At 39.8% G+C, this 19,360-nt stretch overlaps 1 protein-coding gene across 1 annotated transcript in view; it reads right to left on the reverse strand.

Moving 5' to 3' along the window:
• Nucleotides 1-211: 211 nt before the first annotated feature.
• NEIL3 (nei like DNA glycosylase 3) overlaps nt 212-19,360 on the reverse strand; it is a 41,043-nt gene continuing 21,894 nt past the window's right edge. The window contains exons 6-10 of the mRNA XM_045286572.1: nt 17,971-18,137; nt 10,475-10,641; nt 8,711-9,128; nt 2,216-2,390; nt 212-703 (exon numbers count right to left, since the gene is read on the reverse strand). Coding sequence (XP_045142507.1) covers nt 521-703; nt 2,216-2,390; nt 8,711-9,128; nt 10,475-10,641; nt 17,971-18,137 — 1,110 coding nt within the window. The 3' untranslated portion in view covers nt 212-520. The remainder of the gene's footprint in view (nt 704-2,215; nt 2,391-8,710; nt 9,129-10,474; nt 10,642-17,970; nt 18,138-19,360) is intronic.

Raw genomic sequence — 19,360 nt, forward strand, 5'->3', positions numbered from 1 at the left:
TGGAAGGCCGTACGGAGGCAGTGCCCAGGCTTCTTCCTTGCTGCACTGCCGGATGTTTCTGAACTGCCAACCTTTAGGCAAGTGGAAGGGTAGCTGTTTTTACCATTCATGGATCAGACAGAATATGACTTCATCATTTCTTTAATCCTCTAAAAAAAAAACCACAGACCCAAAAAACAAACAAATGAAAACCCTGCTTCCCCTGAAAACCAAGCAATTAAAAGCATATTAGAAATAACTTTATTACCATTGTTATATGCATAAACTATACGTTCTAAGTAGAATATGCTATACAATTGATGAAACCCACATAACATTCATCGAGATTAAAAGGATAATGGAGATCAAAACTGAAAGGATGGCAGGCATAAAAAAAGAAAAAGATTCTCAAAGATTGCAGTAAGATCACAATCAACTATATGTATTCTATAACATTTCTCTCAAATGAAAAGGGACTAAATAATATACACAGACTAAAAAAGATTAAATGCCAGATATTTTATAGAACCAAAAAAGTATATCAGCACCCTGGAGTAATTTTTATTCCTGGCCCATTTTCTGCCCACTGAAAAAAATTACACTGTTTTTCCTTCCCAAGAGGACACACAAAAAAATTCCTTCCATTATTAGGTCCCATCTTCAGCACTGTTCTCATGATGGACCGCTTTCCGTGGCTGCAGAACGGGAAGGACAAATCTGCCCACTAGGGAGGAAAGCAAGAAGACAAGATGGTAAACCTTCTATGCAAGTTAGAACGAGGTATAAGCTGAGCCCAGGCTCATTTGATTCATGCCATACTGTCTTCATTGCTGTGACTATTAATTTGACATTGTAAAATAGACATAAACATTAGCTGCTGCCCTTAAAAAAAAGCCTATATTCTGTAAGCATTCTTTACCAATCTGTTTGAATCACATAGAAAATTACCCTAATTGTGTGCTTCCTTTTGTCTTCCAAGCATAGGTATACAAGTTCCTTCACTTCACTTAGAATGATTGGAAACTACCGGAACTCTGATGTAATGCAATCCCTAGAGCCCCCGCTGTAACTATGTTTTAGTTAACACTGGAAGAACAAAGATGTGCCATGACCTTATTACAAAGCTCCCTTTGTCTCTTAGGGAAATAAATAATCCAATATAGACTTATCCAGATCAAATTGGGCAGATGCTATTGCATTATTCTTATTAATTTGGGCCAAAGGAGGGATATGTAGCAGGCTATGAGTATCAATATTGCTGTTAACACAATTTCCATTACATCTAAACTGGTGAACTCAGTAGGGTGGACTCACCACTTGTGCAAGGGTTAAGATCTAAAACCATCATCTAATTTTCCCAAGGAAATTCCTTAAAAAAGCACCATCTTAACAATATTTTATCTCTCAATAAGCCTAACTAGAAAATTTTGCTCCAGCATTGGATCATTGGAGATTATATATATATATATGTATGTAATATAGATATAGATATATATATATACATACTGACATTCGACCGCGAGAAATACGGGAAGCTGATTAAATGGACCCACATTTGCCACATTCATTTTCAAGAATATAACCACATGTTGTGAAGGCATGAGGAATTGCCTGTAATGAATTGCTACTGTGCCATTTCTTTTCTTTATATCAGACATAGGTAATAGGGCTCACGATGTTTATTGTAAGTCTGAGAGACGTCGATTATTTTCCTCTTCTATTCAATACATGGATGGAGGGCTTGGATGTTGTATTGATACCAGAAAAAACTAGGTCTTCTCTGGAATTATTAACCAAATGGATACCTTGGTTCAATATCTTTATAAACCCAGGTGGCACACCTACATTTGAGCAGAGGCATTTCCATTCATTCATTTTAGTGGAGTCACTTTGAATTGTAAATCATTCAGGCTTTAGACTGACTATCAAAATATGGGAATTTAAAATTTACAGGTACAAACTGAAAACAGAAATGCCATATGTTCCGTTTTAGCCAAAGAATTCAATGACACTGTCATAAGGTGGCACATTTGGTTAAGCACGCAGCTGCTAACCAAAAGGTCTTCAGTTCAAACCCACTCACCTGTCCTTCGGAGAAAGACCTGGCCCTCCGATTCTATAAAGATCACAGCTGTGGAAACCCCGTGGGGCAGTTTCCTCTGCTCTGTAGTGTTGCTACGAGTCAGAATGTACTGGGCAATTGTGAGTTTTTAAGGTTGAAAAATATTATACATACTTGAAAAAATCCACATTGTGCTTCTCTAGGTAGCGGACAGGCGTAAAACTGCCTGCCCTTGTTTTCCCCATCCTTCCTCACCACGCGGAGAATGCAGAGGCGGTTGTGTTTACTGCAGCGAGGACTGCCAGCGTTTAATGCACAAGGACCATCTGTCACATTCATTGGAAGTTCACTGTAATGACAGGTTACAAAATAACTACTGCATAATAGTGCCGCAGGGAACGTTCACCCCCCCCACACACACACACACATTAAAATTCTGGTTACACAGGGAGACTGGAGCAAAGAGTGGACCACAGTCAACGTTAGGCAGACACACAAAGCTTTATGGTCTTTGAATTATTTGTTTTGCCCAGGTAATTCTAACTTACTTGCAACAAATCCTATATGCCTAAAGCACATCATGTAAAACTCTAAAGAATAAAAACAACTGGGTTGTCCATCCAGTACATCAAGTGGTTGCCATGGCACTAGTCTTCATTTGAGAGAGTCAGGTCGTCTCCTGATCAACAGCACGCTGTGGTCACTTTTAGTTCTTTGAAACCATTTTCAAATCCAGCTGCCCTCCAAATGTGACTAGAGCCACAATCTTCTCTAATTATTGTCTCACAGGTAGTAAGCTCTCATCAACGGCCCTGACACTTTCTCCTGTCCACTTTAAAGACAATCTTCTATGCTTTTCTTTGATCAAGGCCACTATAATAGTAGCAATCATATTTCAGCCAGATCCAGGCTGGCTGCCAGAGCAGAAATGTGTGTTTTGTAAAGCTAGGAGGGAAGCTTTATTCTGGCCCACGACTCGGATTAAGAGTAGCTGGAGGTCATTGTTATATACAGTGTGCAAAGGCCAGGGGCTGCTCTTCCGCCACAGCTGTAGAAGCTGGATTTTCTCTTTGGGGAAAGAAGAAACAAAGAAAAAACCTTCTTTGTATATTTAATTTGTAATATTTCATATATTTAAATACCGTTACTAGAGCAGTTTGTCTATTTGTGAACTCATGGAAAAGATGTGAATATTAAATAAATCACGTCTAGCTAATATGCCTATATTTAAAATTTCAATGATTAAACAGGTTTATCCTTTGAGTGGGAAATCTCTAAGAAGCAAAGTAGCATTCTCAAAAATTAAAGATAGTAACACATATTTTATATTTTTCTTACTTTCTAAACTAATTTTTCATGTACTTGTTCCCATAATGATGCCTGAGAGCATCATAACCAATTGAAATGTTCAGAATATAAGATTTTTTAATTTGTGCTGAAATGAGTTTAACAATTCACTAATAGAGCAAAATTTTAAATACATGGCTTTAAAAATGATGGATTCAAATATTGTGAGGCCATGGGTAGTCATTTATAAAAGGAAAGCATTGCTAAGGAAATTCTTAATAGTGAAATATATCACCAGCCACTGTTTGGTTGGTACCCTTTTCCCAGCCAGATGGGGCTGCAGTGGCTTATATTTTAAACTGTTAGAAATGTCAAGCCAGAGATAGAGAACCTGAGAGGCAATGGGCTTTTCTTTTCCAGGACCATCTCTCCCTTAGACAACCTCTCTCTATTCTACCATAAGACTAACTTCAAGAGACCATTATCCGTCTGCCAGGCTGTTGCACTATGGTAGCTTTACATGTTACTACGATAGCGGGAGCACTGGCATCAAGGATCAGCAGGGCCACCCATGGTATGCCAGTTTCAGCAAATCTTTCAGACGAAGACACATAGGATGAAAAGTCTGGTGATCTAATTCCAAAATCAAAGTCCTGTGGGTCACTGTGTCCAACACAGTGAGGAAGGTGGTCTTCGGCTAGAAGGCCCTCAAATACATTAGTCACCAGGGGCTTGAGCACACCAATAACCAAGACCATGGCTCTCTCCCTGCCACAGAGAGTAGAAAGCATCATCTTTCTTCTGAGGAGTGACTGGTAGGTTTGAACTACCAACCTTGTGGCTAGTAGCCCAATATAAAGTAAATCTGTCCTTGGCCCAGGACTGGCAATATTCCATTCTGCCATACTTGGGTTTGCCATGAGATGGAGCCAACTTGATGGCAACTAACCCCAAGAGAACCTAATTGAGTGACGACAGGGAAAGATTTCAAAGTTAAGTAAATGGCTCACCGAGTTTCATTTTATTTAAAAACAGGTATTAAAGGACATTAACCGAAATGGATACTCTTAGCACACACACACACACACACACACACACATGCAAGCATGATTTTATGTATTTTTTTAGAGGTTGCTGTCATTTTTGAATCCACCTGCTTCAAGATAGAGATTTCCAGGGCTCCACACATCCAGCGAAATGTTGAGCTCCCCTTACTCCTAAAGCATCTCTAGCGTAGCTTAGGATTCACGTGGAAAAGAAACGCCCAGTGCCTTCCCTGTTTCCTCCTTTCTTTCCTCCATTCCATCTCACCCCTGGGTTAGAACAAAACAAAGTATCTGAGGGAGATACAATAAGCTTATGGGAAAGTTCCATTATCTTTGACTTCTATGTAAAAGATAGCTTGCTTTCTTTTTTGGCTTTCATTGGACTTTTTTTTTTCACGCCACCTCGTATATTTGTGTGCGCCATTGAGTCAGTTCTGACTCAGAGTGACACGGCACGTGTACAACAGAATAGGCTTGTCCTTGGCTGTCATCTTTCACCTGGCCTTTTCTCCTGTAAAAGGGATGGTGGGTTAGAACCCCATCTTTTGGTTCACACTTCAGTGGCTACCCACCATGCCACCAATACTTGTTTTCTCTCTCTTGATAGAGTTACACAAGGGAGCCTTCAAAAAGTTTGTGGGGAAAATCCCTTTATCTTCTCCGCTTGGCTTTCTTGTATAAACATTGATATTTCTGGCCACTCTCAGTATCTTGAGTACCAAGGGTAAGATACTATATCATTAACTTATTATGTTATTTTCCCTTTGACATTCAGAGTGTAATCCACTGACCAGAAACATAAGAATCACCAGGGAACATGTTAGAACTATAGAATTACCCACCAGATTGCCTACAGAAATAGAATCTGCATGTTAACTAGATTCCCAGATGATTCATATGCACATTAACATTACAAAGCTCTGAGTGGCTAATGTAACCAAGATATTGATGCCACCTGTGATCATATCCTTTCTAAATATGCACAACTAATCTTAATTTTATGATAGAAAACATTAACCAGGATACTTACATGTCCTGATTAATTGAAGATATCTTGGTTCCTCTTTGTTTCAATCATTACTCAAAAACTTTTGAAAATGTAGCAGAGGATTTTCCTTAAATACATTTAGTATACAGAAGAGTTTGAAAGACTGATAATGAAGACCATCATTTTGAAGGTCCTTAGATTCTATATGGTGAACCAATATAGGAGGGTTCACGTACTTTTGTCAGATAGTAAAAGTCTAAACTTGCCAGTACTAACTCTGTTGAAGCATGAAAATAAGCCATATAAATACATAAATGAACGGCTATGGATGTGTTAATGCGGCTGGATTTGGTGCTGATTGCTCGTTTACTAACCAAGAACAATGCTTGAAGCACAGTAGGTTCTCAATAAATCCTTATAAATTAACAAATTTAAAACAATACAACAGTGATCAAATAAAATGTACTGTCAAGAAGGAAGACGTGACCAAGGGCAGGTTTATATTTTAAAATAAATATTATTTTTCAATGATTATTTGGATTTAATTTATTTGGCAAACAGGGTGACTCATTACAATAAACACTTTGCCTGACAATTTTGCATCGATTGCTTTTACATAAAGATTTTTACATCCCAGCAAAAATTCAAGGGCCAAAATCAACAAAGGTAAATTAATTCATCCTGGATGGTCTCAGTGGATCTGCAAGAGTGACTGAAAATTCAAAAAAGCGGCAATTATAAGGTGTCAACGATGCCTCTCCGTGAACTTTTAGCACCTCAATGGCCACTGACCGAAGACAGTCAGTAGTTTTGTTGCTTTCGCTTCTCTTAAATTCCAGAAGGATGTCAACATAAAACAAATGTCTTCTCTGAAAAGGTATCACTGATTTTTGTGCTCAGTGACTACAGTCATTTTATCGAGGGCTCATAACCGTTTCCAGCACTGTGACTCTTCACTGCTGAGAAATCTGTGCAGCCATCCCCTTTATAATCCAGTAGCTGGAGAAAGCTCAAGTATCTGAAGACCAGTCCTAACAGATGCCCCATCAACAGATAGTAGGGAGGGCTGGCGTATCTTTGGGCAGTGTGATCAGTAATTTAGAGAACAAAAGTCAAATCAATTACCATATAATTATTAAAAAACTGGCTATAAATCTCCTACATGGGGCACCTGCTATAATGGTGTTATGTTGGGAGCTTCTGCTAGGCATCTTGTCCAGAAGATGAACTCTATAGCTGCCAGACATGGAGAAAAATGAAATAAATGACAGTAATTTGCAATTTATTCCTTGTAAAGTAGCTGGGTGCAGAAGGGCTGCTGGGTGAATTTATTTCATTACTTGACATTTATTCTGCTCGTTGATCTTGATTGATTGTAGAGTCTCCATCCTGGTGCGAGTATAGTCCACACATACACACACTGCAGCATTTCTAAGCAATGTTGTGCACTGTGATTAATCATATGGTCCATCACTAATGGCTTATGAAGAAATCATTTAAATTGAAGGTTACATTAATGTTTTTTTAAATCCCTAATTCATTAGTTAAATTGTCTGAGATTTTCAACAAAGCACGAAGGAAATAAAAAATATGCTAAGATATTTCATCTGAGTAAAATGAATGCCACAATATTTTAAAATGATCACTTGTAAGCCTGTACACACACACACACACACACACACACACATACACAAGGCTGTTCAAAACTGATTTTCTACTCTAGGCTAGCTTTCCAACTCTAACTTTCTTAACTCCTTCAAGAACTTTCATCATGAGGCATTAGTGAAGGCTACATTCACTTAGTCAATCAAAAGTTTGCCACTCATAGTTTAATTAAAAACTCTATCATCTCAGAATATACACATGATTGTAGATGATCATGACCAAATATATATATATATATTTAAATCAATCAAGGGTAAAAAGTAATCAAGATGAGCAGAGGGGTAATTTAGAGTCAGGATGGGAAATTTGAGATAAATGTCTCTCCTGGGGAGAAACCACCCAGCAGTTCCGGAGTAAGCTGGAGGAACCCAGGTCCGTCTAGGCGTGCACAGGCGCTACCTGTCAGTCTACCGCTAGAGGGCGGTTCTCACTACGGGCAGAGAGAGGCCCATCAGACAGAGGAAGAACAAGCCATCGGATTCCAGGTGAGGTTACTGCAAACACCATTCTTAGTAACTATTCCCACCGGCAAAAAAAAGACATCCATGCATTGGAAGTAGACTCTTTCTTCACACACTCCATTAAATAATGGTGATTGCATAGCACTGCCTTTTGAAGGAATGAAAAATCAACTACACAAAAAAATCTAGTAGCTCAGCAAAGGAAACAGTGGGGAAAATAGTCTTTCTCTGATGGTGTAATATTAAGCGGTGACATTTATGAAGCCCAAATAGTAAGCCCAAACAAGTGGGCCGAGGGGTGCACGGCGTGGGGTGGCACAGTGATGTCCACAGATGATTGGTTCGGAAGCTGACAACCGGTCTGTCAGGCGCAGAGCAGGGCGTGAAGATCTCTGTCATTCCTGTGGCAACCCCTGAGGATCTTCTCCTTGATATAGCACTTGAGATATCTCATAAAATGGACCTGGTCAGATAGTGTTTATTAATTGGGAAGGCAATGTTTTAATTCTCCATATGCATACCATGGGTGCTCCTTGGGCCTTTCAAGTTGAAATAGAAAACACCATTCCATAGGTGACTAGTGCCACTAAGGTCCTTCAGATCCCTCTCGAGGATAATCAGCTGCCACTGAGTAGATTCTAACTCATGGTTACGCCAGTGGGTCACAGCCTCACTGCTCCTTGTGGGTTTAAATAGCTGATTTTTTTTTTTTTTTCCAGAAGGAGAACCATAGTCTGTCTTCCCTGGTGCCTACGGTGGACTCGGAATCACCAACAGTTAGGTCAGCGCTCGACACTGTTAATCACGGGCACCATCCTCTTCAGGAGAGAGGGAGTCGTACTTACCTTCATGAACGACAGTTGTCTTTTTGGAAGAATAATTTTTAATTGGAAGGAAACAAAACAATCCTAACAGTGGTTATTGATCATTAGTATGATTACTGGATATTTAAATTTTATCTTTATATTTCTTTGTACTTTTGGATCATTTCAAAATATTATGTATTGAGCATATATATGGCTATAGTAAGGAAAAAATCGCTTTTTATAGGAATTTGTTTTGGGGAAGGGAAGGAGGCAAAGGCACTATAATAATCAGTCTTTTGAGGTTTGATATGCATTATAAAGATCAATTCAAATTCCTAATTAATGACAGGTGATTTTTACCCTCTTCTTAAAATGTAAGGTAAATACCTTAAAGACCGAGGTTAGAGATACCATACCTGTTTGACAAGCCAGGCACACAACTTTTGAGATCCGGTGAAGAGTGGGTTGTTTTCAATTTTTTATGTACTGGACTAAATAATTTAGACTGAGAGCTGCCCACAGGTGATCGGTTTTCTTTGTTGGATAGTTGAGTTATATAGTCTGTGGTCTCGTTCGAGGGGTACCGTGTACCCATAAAACAAACATTAGAGGGAGAAGAGTTATGAAATTCCCCATCTATTATCTGGTTTGGGCTTTTCTTTCCTTTCAAAGTACTGGATTTACTGCTCCAATCGGTCAAGACCAGGGTGGTGGTTCCAAAGGCCGTTTTCCTGTTGATCTTCACTTCTGTGCTTGGTTTTCCAAAGTTATTACAAGGATACTTCACTAGGCTGTTAAAGGCAATAGAATTTTCTTCATTCTTAGGAACTGAATCTGAAAGGAGAGAAAAGCAATTCTGAATAGCCTTGTAAATATAATGTATTGGCTGTTTAGAACATCTTTTTATTTAACACATTTATTTCACTTATTACACTATGCCAAGTTAGCTAGGGGAGTTCAGAATTAATCACCTTCCTGTAGGAATTTACAGGGGTCCAGAGATGGGTTTAATGAAGATTTATATTTGCTTTGCATTACGTCTAAGTATTTAAGGATTATTCCTTTATTGGTTTTGCTAACATAAGACAACATATTAAAACAGTGGTGATTAAGAGATGATACCACAGAAAAAACATTTAGGTTGGCAATCAGAGGCTTATATCTGCAAAGATAAATTACAAGGACAACATTTATTAAATATAAAGCCTTAACCAAGTATTATAAAATTTGGGTATCTGTATTATACTATATTCTAAATTATAATTGCAAAGTCGTTCATAGACAGAAAAAAAGATTATGAAAAAAGATTAAATAAGATGTGCAAAGACATTTGAGAGTGTTGAAATTAAGGTAAAAGCCCAAGGTTGTGGTTTTCCTTCCAAGGGCTGTCTCTGCTGAAAGATATTGGAGCGGGAGGAGGGATAGAATAGCAGGTGCCATCCTTTCTGCTACCAGCAAAGCTGTGCAAGGGGTGATGCCCGCCTTCCTGGCCCAGGGAACAAAACACAAGATGACAGCTCACACAATACATGGGTCCATAAGTCAAGAATGAACTTTCTCATCTCTAATTGAAGAAAGAAATAACACTTTGAGAATACAATAGAAACCGCATCAATGAGATGGTTCTTAATCACAGGTTTCCTCTGAGGTTTTACATTCTCTGAACGCATGAAATTGTGAGCTATAAAGAGTTATTTTGAAGGATTTCAATGAAATCAGTACAATTGTCTGGGTAAAGATTTTAATAACAAGGGGTAGAGAGGATAAAGAAGAGAAAAAATTCAGCATTTTTCTATTCCACCTGCAAAGATATTCTTACAGAAATCCTCCCTTCCAATTTATGAAACACTTGGACTGAATAACAAACTTGAAAGTTGCTGAAATCTGCATAAAACAAAGCTTTATTGAATAATTCATTAGAAACAGTAGAGAACAGATGTGATCATCTCAGTTTTTTGAGATACAAAGGCGCATACTGTTTTAGCACAAGCATGTTTTCCCTCCCCGTTAAAAAAAGTCCTCAACAAAGCATGAGCATGGTTTACATGCAGAGGATGGCAATTTCTTCAAAGTAAGTGTGTTACTTAGTTGGCTGTCAGGATGGAGCATATAGGTGGCTGGCTTCGTACAATTAACCCTCTTTGAAGTGGAAGGAATTCAAAAACAAGATTCAGTCTTACCAGCAGGCCTTAAGGTCAAGCAAGCATCACACGCTTTAGAAGAAGGTTTATTGATTAGCGTGCAGCGCACACAGGACCACTGCTCTTCAGATTTCCGTGCTACAGAGCCCATCACGTCCGCCCGCCAACGTGTCCAGCCAATGATGGTATTTCTAGTTGGCAGCTTGCTGTACGGGAATTCAACAGTTTTTACTTTCTCAGACTCACACATTTTTTGGTTGTTTTAGAAACGATCACAAACTATTAATATTCAAATGCTATGCATTCTTTATTGCTTAGAAGTTTTAACGATATGTCAGCAGCATAAGACCTTTTCAAATGGACTGTCCCAAGTGCTAATAAGGTCAGGAATACCAAAAGGTCTAATTTAGAGTTAGAGTTCATGTTTTTTTAAGCCCACTATAAAATATTTGATATAACCCGTAAGAAGAGTATTGCAAGTAATCATGTAAGCAAACGATACTTTTCTGAGAGCAAAAACAGCGTATCTTTTTTTGACAGAAAGAAAAAAAGAGAAGAAACTCAAGTGGAAATCAGAGCATAGAAATTCAACTGTAAGAAATTCTACTTTTGTTTTGTACGCCCTGAGGGATGAGAAACTCCAGAATTTCTCAACCGTCCCTGGTAAGCACTATATCGACTACTTGATCTACAAGGATTTAAAGACATAGCCTTTGTTCTTTCCTTCCAGTAAAAGAAGTGTCCTATTGAATTGATTAATAAATTAGTTAGAAATCTATTTCGTACTTAACCAATTACACAAGCAATAAAACCACCCCGCTTTTGGATCACAAATAGAAGCATAGTTCTCTCTCTGGAATTCTGACTTGATCATTATGACGACACAAAACACCTTGACTAAGTCGTGCTAGAATCGGGCTCTCTGCCGCACAGCCAGGTTGGTGTGGAGACCGTGAGGAAGTATCCAGTCCCTGCTTATCCAACGGCTGATGGCTCCAGATATGCCGTGACTCGCGGTGTCACCACGTCCATCTCTGTTGAACCCACGGCTTACCAACCACAGAACTGTCGGGGCTTCGTTTCACGATTCCAAACATTAATAACGAAAAACGCTTTCCCAGATAAAGGTTAAGCACCTTACATTTCAGAACACAAGTTCTTTGACTCTCAAAGGTAGTGCTGTCTTTGGTAAGACTTTGTTCCTTAGATGTAATTATCTCAATTCTGAAATTCAGACTTGTCTGGTAAAATAATAAATAGCACATGGAAATCTGAAAGTAAGATACATCTCATTATGATTCTTTTATCTGTGCTTACCTTGACTTTTAATGCCAATTAGTATTATTTCTTATTCCCGTAGATCAGAATTTGTTTATCTGACCTAGTCCCTGGCCTCTACTAACTTACTCTGAAATGCAATATGCATTTATTCATTATTAAATAAACACAATTTAAACGACCTTCAGATTTTCAATTGGCTCTAGTTTTCCACTATTTTCATTTTTTCCTGCTGTTTAGAATTCATTAATCACAAGGGGGAAATTCATTGTTCTATATGGAAGCTTGGAAACAGTTTTTTTTTTCCTCATTATTGTCCCAATTCTCAATCACCCACCAATAAATCTTATCCAATCTCTACTTGGACATATAACAGGAATCTCGAAGCTAACCTGTCTGTGGTAGGCTGAATAGTGGCCAGCCAACAATCACACTCCCCGCCATTGAGTCCGTCTGACTCAGAGACCCTACAGGACCGAGTAGACCTGCCCCCCTGGCTTCTGAGACTGTACCTCTTTATGGGAGTGAAAAGCCTCATCTTTCATTGGTGAAGAGGCTGGTGATTTCGAACTGCTGATATTGTGATTAGCATCCCAACATCTATATAACCCATTACACAATCAGGGCTCCTTTTTCAACCCAGGATAGCAGGCCACAATGCTGGAAACCTTTAAATGCTATCATTGAGAAGAATCTTTGTGGCAGTAATGAAGTGAAGCGTTTTGACTTGTGAAGCGTGCTCTGATTATCCAGGTGGGCCTTACATCCAATCATACTTTTCTTTATAAGGAAGAGGCAGAGGGACAACTGGCACATGCTGAAGAGAAGGCTACGTGACCAAGGACGCAGTGATTGCAGTGCTGAGACCGCCAGTCAAGGAATGGCTGGAGCCATCAGAAGTCGGAATGAGCAGGGACTGGATTCTTTCTGACAGCCTCCAAAGAAGTACAGGGCTACTGCAATTTTAATTTTAGTCCAGTAATGCAGATGTTGAGTTTCTGGCCTCCAACACAGATCGAACACATCCGTGCTGTTTGAGGCCATCGAGTTTGTGGCAGTTTGTTAGGTCAGCCACCGGAAACGGAAACAAAAGTCACTTTCCCATCTCTACCACCTGTATCTCTCTCTACTACTTTTGTCTCACCTCAAGATATGGCATCACCACACATTCAATTCGTCTAACCACAAACCTAGGAGGCACCTTTTATAGCTCATATCCTTAAACCCACACATCTTGCGTCTGATCCCATAACTCCTGCAGAGGAAAATTCATGAGGCCTTTAGTGAAACTTGAGGCGTTCTGGTTGTGTAGTGGTTACACGTTGAGCTGCAATCCACATGGTTGGCAGTTCAAAACCCCCAGCAGCTCCAAGGGAGAAAGATTGGGCTTTCTATTCCCGTGAACTCTAGTCTCAGACACGCACAGGGGGTCGCTATGGGCCGGCACGGGCCCCATGGCAGTGAGTTTGGTTTTGTTTGTTACAGTGAAACTTAAGCTGAGATAGGCACCTTCCTGGGCGTGGTGGGCTCCCCTAGGGCCGGGCACAGCATGTGTTGAATGCAAGTAGACCTCCAGCCATGGCTGCAACCAACCTGGGGTTTTAAGAAACCCTGTCGGCTGTCAGCACCAACGCTGATCTGTTTGGGCTCCAGGGATGATGAGCACTGATGATATCACTGGGCATGTGGGCTCTGTCTTTAACTTCCTGAAGATAATCTTTGTTGTTGTTGATTTGTGATTTAAGAGCTCGTATGTGTAACACAAAAAAGGAATCCTAGTGCTGGAGTAGGTTAAGTGTGGAACTGGTAACCATGAGGCCAGAGGTTTGAAACCACCAGCTACTCCTCTGGAGAAAAATGAAGCTTTCAGCTCCGGTAACAAGTTAGAGCCTTGGAAACCACCATGAGTGATTCAACTCCTTTCTACAGGGCCACTGCATCAGAATCAACTCGGTGGTTGCTTTTGAGTTATGTTACACCCTAGACCACTTGGCTGTAATCGTATTTCCATTTTATGCTGTGAATCGGCCGAGGGCTTACCCAGCAGACTGGTGCATTCCATGATGTACACACGCTCTGTTGCATCTCATTTGCTGCACGCTCCTCAGTGTAGCACCACTCCTCTCTCTGCCTCCCCTGCGGACCGCCAGGCCTGTTTCTTCCACGGAGCCATTGGGTGTGTTTGAACTGACAAATTCCTGGTTGCCAACAGAGCACGTACTCTTTGTGCCATTCAGAAATGCGAGAGTAGGGGATGTGAACAAGAGATACAGTTCCACTCCTTGCTCATAACGACCCAGGCTTTGAGACCACTCAAGCCTTGCTGCGCCCCACGCTGCAATCCAGAAACTGGTAAAGGTGGGAAGGCAGAGGCAGCTGAGGGAGACCAGAGGGCTGGGGCTCTCTCACACGCAGTCTCTCACAGTGTGGTCCGTAATATCGAGAGTACCACAGCTGTCAAAAGAACCAAGAAATCTGTCCTGGAATAAGTTAACCCAGAATGCTTCTTAGAGGCAGGGATGGTGAGATTTTGTCTCACAGACTTTGGACATGATGTCCAGAGACCAGTCCCTAGTGAAGGACATCGTGCTTGCTCAAGGGAGAGTGTACAAGAGGAAGGCTCTCAACAAGATGGATTGCCACAGCGGCTGCAACAATGGGCTCAAATATAATAATTATGAAGATGGCTTCAGGCGGGGCAGTGTTTCATTTTGTTTTATTTAGGGTCTCTATGAGTGAGCACTGACTCGGTGTCACAACAATATACACGTACATGTGGAAGGTGTCAAAACAAGCCCAGCAACCCCAGTGGTTAAGCAGGGGTTCTCAAACTTTTTAAACAGGGGGCCAGTTCACCGTCCCTCAGACTGCTGGAGGTCGGACTATAGTTTTAAAAAAAAACTACGAACAAATTCCTTTGCACACTGCACATATTTTATTTTGAAGTAAAAAAACAAAAGGGGCAAAAACACCAGGCGGGCCAGATAAATGTCCTCAGCGGGCCCATGTGGCCTGCGGGCCATAGTTTCCGGACCCCTGGGTTAAGGCTTAAGGTGCAGCTAACTCCAGCCGTGATATCTTATATGCAAGTGTAAGTGGGAGGACTGAAGAAGTCATGCATTTGATAAAGCCCACATAGAAGAAACACACCAACCCGTGTGATCACAAGGTATCGATGGGATCAAGTATCAGGCCTCAGAAGACCCAAAGCAAACAACATTTCAATTCGAATGAGAGGGATCTGAATGGAGACCCAAAGCCCATCTGTAGACAATTGGACATCCCTTCACAGAGGGGTCACAAGGAAGGGACAAACCAGCCAGGGTGCAGGATAGCACCGACCAAACACAAAACATTCCCCTGGTTCTTGAATGATTCCTCCCCATTACTGTCATGACTGCAGTTCTATCTTACAAACCCGGCTACACCAGAACATGTACACTAGTACAGATAAGAGCTCTCCACACATGGAATTCAGGACAGGTAAACCCCTCAGGACCAATAATGAGAGTAGTGATACCAGGAGGGTAAGGAGAAGGGATAGAAAGGGGGAACCGATCCCAATGATCAATGTACACCCCCCACCACCACCAGGGGGACGAACAACAGAAATGTGGGTGATGGGAGACTGTAGACGTGGTAAAATATGAAAATAAAAATAATTTATAAATTATCAAGGTTTCACAAGGATGCGGAAGGTAGTGGGGAAAAGAGGAGCTGTTGCTAAGGGCTCAAGTAGAAAGAAAATGTTTTGGAAATACTGATGGCGACATATGTACAAATGTGCTTGATACAATTGATATATGGATTATTATAAGAGCTGTAAGAGCCCCAATACAATGGCTTATTAAATTTTTTAAAAAAAGAATGTATGCATTTGACTTATGGCGTTGTCAAAGAATACTAAAAATAGCATGTCCCACCAGCAAAACAAACAAGTGTCTCTTCAAAGAAGCACAGCCAGAATCCTCCTTTGAAATGAGGGTGGTGAGACCTCATCTCAAGAACTTTGGACATGTTATCCAGAAACCAGATGCTAGGAAAGGTCATCCTGCTTGGAAAAGGAGCAGGTCAGGGACAAACATGCACTGACACAGGGGCTGCCCCCTGGCCTACGCACGGCACAGGTGAGGAAGGCGCAGGACCCGGCAGTGTCTGATGCAAACATTCACAACGAGTCAGAGCCACCTCGAGGGCTCCGCAAAACAAACTCCAAAATCTCCGTGACGCTCCAGTCGTCGAAGAATTCGCCTTTGCTCCAGCCTGGAGGTGAGGGCTTGTTGTTGTCTTAATGTTCAGGCATAATCCATATTGAAGGGTGGAGCCTTTGATTTTCACCAGTCAGAGCTTCGTGTTTCCTTTACGTTTCAGAGAGCAAGATTCATTTAACGGCATTTTTACAGGCTGTTAAAAGTCTCCCTCCCACCCATGTGCCAATTTTCTTCTTCATATAATCCAGCTTCCAGGATTATTTGCACAGTATCAGACTGAAGAAGTATGGTGAACAGATACAACTCTGGTTCACACCTTTCCTGGTTCTAAGCCATGTGGCCTTCCCTTGTTTGGCTTGAACTACTACCTCCTGGTTGATGTACCATGACTTGGGTCAGGTAGACCATACACCTCAAAGTGAAAGCTTAGCTTAACACTATAAAAAAATTATGGGTATACTTTTTTAAAAAGAGTTTAATTATTATTATTATTATTGCTTTTAAACACTTTTAAAAATGTATAGCTATACTATGAAAAATATGCTCTTTAGAGGCAAGGAGGAAAAGATGGCAAGACTTTGTCTTGAGAGGCCAGTCCCTGGAGAAGGACATCATGCTTGGTAAATAAAGGGGCAGTGAAAAAGGAGCAGGTCCTTGATGAGATGATGGACACAGTAATTGGCTGCAATAAATAGCTCAAACATAAGAACAATTGTGAGGATGGGGCAGGAGAAGTTAAGGCTCATTTCTATTGTACATATGGTCACTGGCACATAACATATCATGAAAAAATAGTTCTTATCTATGAGGAATAGAAAAACCTTAAAAGTGCACAACAGAATGAATGATCTACCCATATTTCAGACCTCTATGAATGAAAGATCAGTGGCTGAACCAACCGATAGCTTCGTGGAAGAAAAGACCTACTTATCTCTGCTCTAGATTCCAGCCGACGGAATCCTGTGGAGGCTTTTCTACTCTGTCCTGGCGGGCTGCTCTGCCTCAGAACAAGCTCATTGACATGCAGTAAAAGTGAGAGCACATGGGAGGAAGGAGCTGAGAGGAACGGGAGGAAGGATGGCTTCCTGAAAAGTAAGCTGTGGTTGTGCCTATCTTACCTGTAAAACTCTGGTTTACTATTTAACAACTTGAAACCTTCCTGTGGATTAACCAGGTTTATCACCATCCCTCCAACGTACCATGTTTACCAATGATTCAAGCCTTGTGTCTTGTGCATTCTTTTCAATTAAATAACAATTTATTTAACCAGCATTCTAAGACCCTTCTAAAAGTACATTTCAAACTTCTCTTGTGTATATGGACTTCCAACATCCCTGAGAGTCCTTCAATGGTGCAAATTCTTAATGTTCATAGTTATTAGCCAAAAGTTCGGAGCTCTGAAGAACAACCTGGTGAACTACCTGAAAAGAGTCAACCACTGAAAACCATCGGAGCACCCCGAAAATACTCACGGAGCACAGTTCTACTCCATTGAGAGTTCCCTCAACCACAGGAAGCTTGGTTAAACATCATTGATCTCCCCTAGTATTTGATGTCCTTCATGCCTGTACTGGATATTGTGGTTAATAGTCACATATACTTTATGAAGTTACTTACATTTTTAATATGAAATGTGCTGCTTCACCAAAAAGATATACATTCTATAAAATGCTGATATTGAGAGTATCATTTGTAACAATACTTCTGAATGAAGCAAGTTTGGGGAAGATCGCTGTGTCTTTTCAATCTTTAACATGTCTATACCTCCTGAAACATATCCACTTGGTTCTTTGGTGGTGTTATTTCTTATTTCTTTCCAAGGGCTCAAATACTTTTTAGTTATGTTCACTTATTAATGCTTGACAGAGAAATGGGGCAAATAATCTCTCTTAAAACCTGATACCAGGAGAAAGGTCTAGTGATTTGCTTCTGAAAAGTCACCCACGAAAGAACTCTAAAACTCAGTTCTGTTTTGATGTCCATGGGGGTCCCCCCGAGTTCAAGTCAATTCTAGAGCAGATGGGTCAAAAACAAAAGTGATCTTACCTCACATCCACAAGCTGGGGGTTTTCTTTTTGACACTGAGGGCAGATATATGTCATCCTGTTATTCTCTCCTAAACGACACACAATTATTTTGCAGCAGCACTGGCCACAATTAGGACGCTTATAAACCTTGTAGTGTTTAGACACAGCAGATCCTGTTTTATTGCACTAAAACAAGACAAAACAAAACAAAATCCTCAGAAATTAGCATATTATATCCTGGACTACGACTGGTAAGGAGCCAAGCATATATTATTGAGAGCCATCTCTGAACGTAATCTGTTAAAAATGTACATATGTTTGTACTTATGTGCACATAATCTCTCCTTTTAACTGAGAAAAGGTATTGATAAGAATCAGCAATCAGCAATACTGGACAAATAAGATTTGTGTGAAATAATTAACTCATTATTTTATAACTTAACAGTATTTAAAATTGTTCTTTGTATAGCTTTCCCCTCTTATCTAAATGTGATATAAAGGTCCTATAATTTAAAATGTCTTTCATGCTTTAAGGTTTTTTTAATTATGCATAATTATGTGGTTATAAAAAAGACTAGATTAGCTTTAAATCTAATTATTTTTGAAAACTTAAGCTGCTCATGGTCAATTCTGACTGCCTAAAATTTTATTTCCAAGGACAAAATTTAATAAGATAATTTTCTTTGTTGACCTGACAAAGGACAAGTTTTAATTTTTTAATTTTACAGATTCACTAAAGAAAAAAAAAGAAAATAAGAATTCAAATGCTATTATAGCAGAAAACATAAGCCACTTTTAATTCAAAAGACATTTTGATATTTCCTGTAAAAGTTTTATTCTATTTATATAATTTTGAAGCTCTGAATGAAAGGATATTTGGGGTTTGCTTCAGCAATGGGAAAATCTAAAAGCCTGGAAATATGACTCACCTTACATGTACTGAAAATTACAAAAATGACTTCTTTTATTTTAAGTAAAATGTCTAAATGCCGAACTCAGTATGGGAAGGAACTGGATAGTTTTTCTGAAAGAACAAATGAGTATATAACATTTAAAAACAGTCCCAGTTACTTAGGCCTGAGCCCATTACCACATTAGGCATTTAATGTAGAACTCAACACCATCTACTTTCTAAACATAATAAAACTAACAATGGTGAATATTGAAAATGGACTGAAGAAAAAGAAGACACATATTTGAGACTTTATTTAAAAGATAAGATGTATTTATTGACCTCTTTGAATAAGCATTTTATCAAAATATGATTGAGGAACAGCTGCCTTCTCAAAGTAGAATTGGCCATAATGACTTGGATAAAGTAATGCTATTGGGACCTTCATTTGCTAATGGGGTATGACTCAAAATGAGGTAAAATAGCCCGCAAACATCTATTAATAATTGGTATATGG

The sequence above is a fragment of the Echinops telfairi genome, unplaced genomic scaffold (assembly GCF_000313985.2).
Source record: "Echinops telfairi isolate 266 unplaced genomic scaffold, ASM31398v2 ScPeMD7_9;HRSCAF=40, whole genome shotgun sequence".
Classification (NCBI taxonomy): Eukaryota; Metazoa; Chordata; class Mammalia; order Afrosoricida; family Tenrecidae; genus Echinops; species Echinops telfairi.